The sequence below is a fragment of the Mastomys coucha genome, unplaced genomic scaffold (assembly GCF_008632895.1).
Source record: "Mastomys coucha isolate ucsf_1 unplaced genomic scaffold, UCSF_Mcou_1 pScaffold3, whole genome shotgun sequence".
NCBI lineage: Eukaryota > Metazoa > Chordata > Mammalia > Rodentia > Muridae > Mastomys > Mastomys coucha.
This window is the reverse complement of record NW_022196909.1, coordinates 40,342,827-40,350,211: the sequence shown is the minus strand read 5'-3', so window position 1 is coordinate 40,350,211 and position 7,385 is coordinate 40,342,827. Positions and strand designations below refer to the sequence as shown.

Sequence of the window (7,385 nt, the reverse complement as noted above, 5' to 3'; positions counted from 1 at the left end):
TAGCATCCTCACAGTGTCCTCACAGATACAGCAGTGCAGCATCCATAGCATCCTCACAGTGTCCTCACGGATAGACAGTGCAGCATCCATAGCATCCTCACAGCCACTCAGACCTCTTACTTGGCAGAAGGATGGTCACTCATGTTCTCAGGTTCAAATAGGTACCTACAGCCAAGTGTGGCCTCAGTCTAGGCCTGGGCCTCCCAGCTTATCGGGTTAGGCCAGGCAAGAGTGGATAATGATAGTGAATGTTGTGTTCTGTTTTCTTTTTTCCACTGCTACTCAAGACTAGAGCAGTGCTTTATTGTCTGGATTCACTTATGGTTTCTAGAATACATTTGATGAACGTTGCACCGCTGTTCACGGCAGCCCTGACCACCTTTAGAGGTGAGCGAACAAGGAACATGAGTGGAAATCCAGGGCTGCTCCACTCAGCCCAGAGTTCAGAGCTTCCCAAGACCCTGACCATGATTGCTTTATCTTCTCAGAGGCCTCAAGCGCTGGCCCTCAGCCCGTCCTGTACAGCTAGTAAGCGCATGGAATTTAGGCAGAATCTGTTTCTTTTTATTTTCTTGCTTCTGAGGCACAGGTTTTTGGTTTTGTTCCCCCTACTCCCCAATTAAATGTATTCATTTGTTTGTTTTAAGAGAGTCATAAAATTCCCAAGCATATAAGACATGAAAGTCCCCAATGACCCTGGTCCCCACAACCCCAGTCTGTCCTAATAGCCCAGCTGTGTTCTTGAAGGTCTGGGTGTTCTTGCTGTCACCGTGTTGGTAGGAGCCCAGGCGTTTGTAGCTCACACTTGCCCTGGGCACGCTGTAGTAGACAGTATGGTGGACTTTGCTGCCTGCCCAGGCCTCCCGGTTGCTCAGAGCTCTTGCTTACCTGAGAAGCCTCTCCATGGGCTTGGCCTCTGGTGTTGCTTTACAGGGATAGTGTGAGGAAGTACGCACCCCCAGTCTTGTGTCAGAGAGCTCTCAGGGCTGCTTCCAGGGGCTGAAGTTTAAAGATGATGTTTGTTTAGAGATCTACAGTTTTGACCATGGCATCCAGTTACTTTAGAGAATGGCACTGGTGAGCACGCTGGTTCCCTCCCCTTCTAAGACTTCCTTTTAAGACTTGCCAATCTTGGGCTGGAGAGATGTCTCAGTGGTTAAGAGCACTGACTGCTCTTCTGAAGGTCCTGAGTTCAAATCCCAGCAACCACATGGTGGCTCACATCCATCCGTAAAGAGACCTGACGCCCTCTTCTGGTGTGTCTGAGGACAGCTACTTACACATACTTACATATAATAATAAATAAATCTTTAAAAAAAAAAAAAAAAGACTTGCCAATCTTGTGAGCAAACAAAAAAATACTGCACTTGGGAATTTGAGACGGGGGTCAAGAGGTCGAGACCATCCTCTGCTGTGTAGCAAGACTGAGTCTAGTGTGGACTACCTCAGGTCTTGAGGCAGTGCCAGTGGCTTTCACTGTCATTCTCCTGCCATCATGTGCTTTGATGACTGGGTACATGTTTAACTAGAATGCTGACGGTGTCCATGTTCACTTTCCTGCTTATCTGTGCTGGGGTGTTAAAAGCTAAAGGAACAGGCAGTGTGTGGTAGCTTGTCTCCCGGGGCAGCAGCCTGCCTCCAGTGTGGCTGCTTCACTTGTGGGACAGGCCGTTGATTGGAGAAGGCTGTTTTATTATGCCAGAGGTATTGTTGTAGGTGTACTTCCGGCTCCATGCGTCCATCCTGAAGCTCCTGGGCAAACCTGACTCTGGGGTTGGTGCAGAGGTCCTGGTCAGCTTTATGAAGGAGGCAGCAGAAGGACCTTTTGCCAGGGGCGAGGAGAAGAATACACCCAAAGCTTCAGAAAAGTGAGTGCCGGCTTGCGGGGCCCTGGGCGGCTCATTTTGTTGTTGGGTAGTGTTTGGAGGGCTACTGGATAAACTGGAACTCAGAGGCTCTGTTTGTGCAGCTGAGCTTCTTCTATTGAATGTGTGGGAGGGTGTCTGTTGTTACCCTCAACTGTGTGGCATTGGCTGGGGCTGCCCTCCCTTCAGGGGTGAGTCCTGGGGAGAAGCCAGCCTCTCCCTCCTGCTCCAGTGGAACAAAGCCTTGTCCTGTGCAGAACATACTAAAAGATTAGGTTATCCTATTTCCTCTTACCCAGACTCCAGCTGGGTGACGTCTGAGGGTGTGTATGGATGGCCTGGTCTCAGGAGTACCAGTGAGGCTCTTCCTTCAGTGCCAGGGAGAGCAGGACTCTGTTCTTAGGGAGTAGGACTCTGGCACCATCTACTCAGTTGCCTGGGGACTGATTACTTGTCTCCTGACATAAGTTGTCTTTGGGTCCCAGACACATTTTTCTTTGTGGTTTCTACTCTGATGCTGAATTCCGCCTCTCCCATCTCTGAGGACCTACCTAGCTGAGGATTGTGCAGAACCCAGCAGAGAAAGCTGCTCCCAGGCCCTGTCCCTGAGAACTGTCTGTTCATGGCTGTAGCTAGTCATGTAACCTGTGCCTCCAGTGAGCAGTGCTCAACTCTGCACAAGCACTGTTGTCTCTGCAGTGGAGAGATGAGCACCTGGGGCATAGGTGACTTAGGTTGGTATGTGCTTGGCAGTTAGACATAGGTGTTTTCTAGTCTAAGAGGGTTCCAGGGAAGTTTTTACTGATCACCATTCTGTCCTGAAAAATGTGACTTATATACAGACATACATACTTAAACTTAAATTGTGACAGATCTCTTGTCACCAGAATTGGCCTTTATTCAGGCAAATTTCTTTTTTTTATGTATTTGTATGTAGCTGTTTGCATCTGTGCAATTGCTTCTTTTGCTTTTGTGGTACTAAAGGATTGAACCCAGGAGCCTGTGGATGCTAGGCAATTGTTTTGCCACTATGGTATGCCGCCTCCCCCCAGGTACAAAACCAAACCCGAGCAAGGCACAGCAGACTGCTTCTGGAGGAGCCCCTTGCTGCAGGGTGCTTGCTTTTGTGGGTTGCAACTGAGAAAAGAGAAACTCAGTGTCCCTTTTTATTTCAAATGCTGACTGGCCAGGGTGTAAGCATGCTTCCTTGCTCAGTGCATTGTAGCTATCTGCCATATTCTATTGTTGAACTTCCCTGCTTTCTCAGCCCCTGACTCAAGTGGCAGGGCTGCCTCTCTGGTCCATCGCTCTCCTCCTTGCAGTTGTGGAGGTTTATGGGTAATGTTCCTGTTTTGTTTGTTTGTTTTTCCTCTCTCAAACTCTGATAATATTGTCTTCAAATTTCAACAAAGAACAACTGAAGGTGTTTTAGTGTGCATCCTTCAACAGTTGGCCTGGGACACTGTCTGTGCTGACCTGTTTAGACCTTTCCCCTGCCTCATAGCTTTTGCTACATAGTACGGATAACCTGTGTTTTATGTGATGATTTCCATGAACACGAAGGATAGTTCTGCGCCTCCTCTCCCCCATTACCAATGTTGTACATGTGTGAGTCTGCGCTAGTGTGCACTTGTTTGGATTCCCATTTGTTAAGGATTGGCTGTGTGGAGCTATCTTGTAGAAAGGCTCTGACTTGGTGTGCATGCTAAGGAAATGCTTGCCACTTCGCCTGCAAGATTGCCCGAGCCTGAAACCAGATGCTGTTAGACTCTGGCCAGAAAGGTTAGGCAGCATCCATTTAGCGGCTGATGCTATGAGATACGGGGGAAGCCCTTCCTCCCTAGTACACTAGCCACATGAGACTGGGACCACTCAAGGTATGTGGAGCAGCAGCCCCTGGGGAAGGTGCTGACCCATAGGAACATTTCTTTCCTCATAGTGTGGGCATTGACGTTTAGCTTTGTCCCCACAGGGAGAAGGCCTGCCTGGTGGATGAGGACTCCCACTCTTCAGCTGGGACAGTGCCGGGCCCCGGAGCCTCCCTTCCCTCCTCCTCTGGCCCAGGTCTGACATCCCCACCTTACACAGCCACTCCGATTGACCACGATTACGTCAAATGTAAAAAACCCCATCAGCAGGCGGCGCCGGACGGTACAGTCCCTGTTCTCCCTACTGTGCCAAGGGCGGCACACCAGCTGTGGGGAGGGTGCTTGAGCGACGTCATTTGTCGCTTTGTTTTGGCGAGGGGGTGCTGGGTCTGGGGTGACACGGGCAATGTTGCGGCTGTTCATTTATCTCATGGGTTCACAGTGCTTGTGCTTCAAGACATGCTCGGGTCGCCATCTGCCTCCTTGCCCACGTGGGAAGCAGGGAGAGCAGGGCTGCCTGAGGCAGCTTCCTTTTGAGATTTCATTTTCCTACCTGAAAAATGGGGGTGCTGACATCTTTAAATGACATTTGGAAGCCCTGTAGGCTACCTGGAGTGATTCCTGTCACTGTCAGCTCCATGTGGCCTACGCCTATCTGCCCACACTGTCATAGCTCTGTCCTGTGGTAGGTAGTCCATAACTAATACTAAATCTGTCACTCTTGGGCATCTAGAGGCTGCTCCATGTGGGAGGAGGTAGGTGGCGACCATTCAGTCACATTTCTTACTAACATTAGGAGGCTTGCATGCTGGCCTATAGCTTGATCTTTCCATGTTCTCACCTGTACAGTAACAAGCTGGTGACAGCATACGTGGCATAAGCAAACTGATGGACTTAGAGGGTCATTAAAGTGGAACTCCCCAGAGAGGTGGTGATAGTGCTGAAAGATACTCTCACTCCATGTCACTCATCTCATCTGGGCTGTTGCTCTGCCTTCCAGGATGGTGATGGGACACTCCTGGGTAGGGTAGGATTGGCACCAGGGCTAGTCCCATGTCAGGTAGTTCTCAGGGGAAGGATGGATGCTCTGGGTGCCATGGCAGCTCTCACTTTAAGGTCTAGTAGAGAGCTGAGGGGGCAGGGCTTACGCTACTCGGCTCCACGGAGGTCCGCCCCATATACAGATTCCTGGTCCAAGCATGTTGTGTTGAGATCCATTTCAGAAAAGCCCCGGGGAAGGATGGCACAGTGGTTAGGGCTCCCTCTGCTCCTCTGGGGCTGGTGTTGCAGTGATCTCTTGGGAGAAAAAAACACTTGAGCATCCATCTAGGTTTGGCTTGGGCCTACAGCATATATGTTGAAAAAGAGACTGGGGATCTGTGCATGTCCTGTGTCTCCACCACCTCCCAGTGGGCTGTGTCTTTGACAAGTCCCTGTGTTTACAGCTCTCCAGAGCAGAAATGAGAGGAGCCAACCCCCAGCTCCTCCAGTCTCCAGCTCAGCAGATCTCTCTATGGAAGAGCCCCTTCCCCTTCTTTATTAACTCAGATTATTTGGGAGAACCTCCCTGTTCTAGCCACTGGCTTTTGAAGATACTGAGGAAACACAGTAGAAGTAGACCCTTGCTCTGTGAGTCTCTGCTGATTCAGCCACCACACCATGTTACATATATACCTGCCCTGTGCTCCTGGACTGGGGAGGACCTGAACCAGCTCTGCAGACCTTCCAGCCAGCTCAGACTGCAGGTTCCATGGGCTGGGCTGTCTGCCCAAAGGATTGATTATGCTTTTAGGAGCGGAAAGGAGGGAAACAGAAGTGCCTCAGAGGAGCCCATGGCATCACTTGGCCCTGACAGACTTGCTAAGCCATGTGGCACTTGTCTGACCATAGAGCTATTAGGGAAGTGCTGCAGAGTTCAGGAACTCTGTTTATGGTGCTAACCTAACAGTTAGTTGTTCTGGAAGTTTGCAGAACAAGTAAGTTCAGATATACTTCCAGGCTGGTGAGATGGCTCAGTGGGTAAGAGCACTGACTGCTCTCCCGAAGGTCCTGAGTTCAAATCCCAGCAACTACATGGTGGCTCACAACCATCCGTAATGAAATCTGACGCCCTCTTCTGGCGTGCCTATATAATAATAAATAAATTAAAGAAAAAAAAAGAACTTGACATATATACTTCCAGTAGTTCCAAAATGCTTCCTGTTAACTGTGGAGCCACTGGCTTTCCATAGCTCATTTCTCTCCAGCCCCAGTGCATGGAGAACATAACACTTTGAGAACCCCGGCCTCTTCACCCTCTGAAGCCCTAGAGAAGTATCTGTAACAGGAAAATGATTTAGAGCCCTAAACTCGAGAGTCCTAAAATAGTTGTAGTCTTCAGATACGATAACCTTTTCCTGAGTTTCTGGGTCCTAGGGAAAGGCCCAGACCTTAGGCAGAAGCGAGCAGTTTGCTGGTAGCTTGAAGGCTCACTACTTACTGCTGCTCCTGCTTCATGAGCTGGCCCAAGACAGAGTAAAAAATACTGTCTCTTATGAAGAGGCACCCTTCCAGTGCAACTAGGGTGTTTCTAGCCTGATACCACTTCGACTAGGGAGTTGCGGTCAGGTGGCAGGGGTAGTACCCTGGAGTTGAGAGACCTCTGAATCCAAACTGACTACCGATTACACTCTCAGCTTCCTGAGACAAGGGCCTTGATTGATTTGCACAGCCTGGCCACTTCTAGATGCAGTTCTTCAGGTCGTCTGTGAACTAGAAGCTCATAGAATGGGAGCCCAGGTCCTGGGGTATGTCATTATTCTTGGTTTTTACCCTAACTTTCTAGCTGGAGTATGGCCTCAGACGATGTATAGGCACTGACAAGTAAATCATCAGGCAGATGGACATAGGAAGCTCCTTCTTCCTAAGACCCAGCTTCACTGTCTGTCTGTCCTGACTTACAGCCATGCCGCATGCACCAAGGGTGAACACTTCTTGCAGACTATCACACTTGCTGAAGGCTTTGGGATTGGCCCTTGAGGCCACAGTAGCCAGCCATCCTATCCAGCTCTTCTTCCTAAGGCTACAAGGCCACCCTAGACTCACCAGACTGAAGTGGAAAGGGAGGGAGAGTTGGGACGGAGTATCCAGCAGATGCAGCTGTTCTCCCAACTCAACCAGCTTCTTCCAGTGTATCTCCTGGAATTGGCCCATATGCTTCACATTGAGACTCCCTACTTCTGGGCAAAGTGACATGAGAAGTATGTGTCATGTATTCTATAACCTTTAAGGGGGGGCTCCCAGTCATTTCTGGGTGTGCATGTCAAATGGCAGTCTCTCTTGTTCTGCCCTACATGCTAGTTGGTACAGGTGTGTGCCTATGTGTACATGTATGAACAACTAGGCTTCTCCACATAGCCCGGTATGTTCTTAGTACCAAGCTCCGGGCAGGTGCCTCCAGGGTGACAGCGTGTCTCCATATTCACAGCCACCATCAGGCTGGGCAGTGGCCTCACTTCCCTAAAAGAAAATGAAGCCGACTGAGAGCAGTCAGGCTTCCTGCTTGTGGGGGCGGAGCTGAGAGTATGGTCAAAGTGTCTTCCAGGCCCGGTGTGAGGCTGACTTTTCACATGAGAGTTCTAGGTTTCTGTCCTGGTTGGAAGTGCCTCAATGA

The 7,385-nt window shown here is 49.8% G+C and overlaps 1 protein-coding gene across 3 annotated transcripts in view; it reads left to right on the top strand.

Annotated features, from left to right (window-relative positions):
- Cabin1 (calcineurin binding protein 1) overlaps positions 1–7,385 on the top strand; it is a 115,545-nt gene that overhangs the window by 44,794 nt on the left and 63,366 nt on the right. For 2 of the 3 annotated variants that reach the window (XM_031348562.1, XM_031348560.1), the window contains exons 25-26: positions 1,717–1,868; positions 3,838–4,016. In XM_031348562.1, the coding sequence (XP_031204422.1) occupies positions 1,717–1,868; positions 3,838–4,016 (331 nt within the window). The remainder of the gene's footprint in view (positions 1–1,716; positions 1,869–3,837; positions 4,017–7,385) is intronic. The other variant, XM_031348561.1, reaches the window with a different exon arrangement.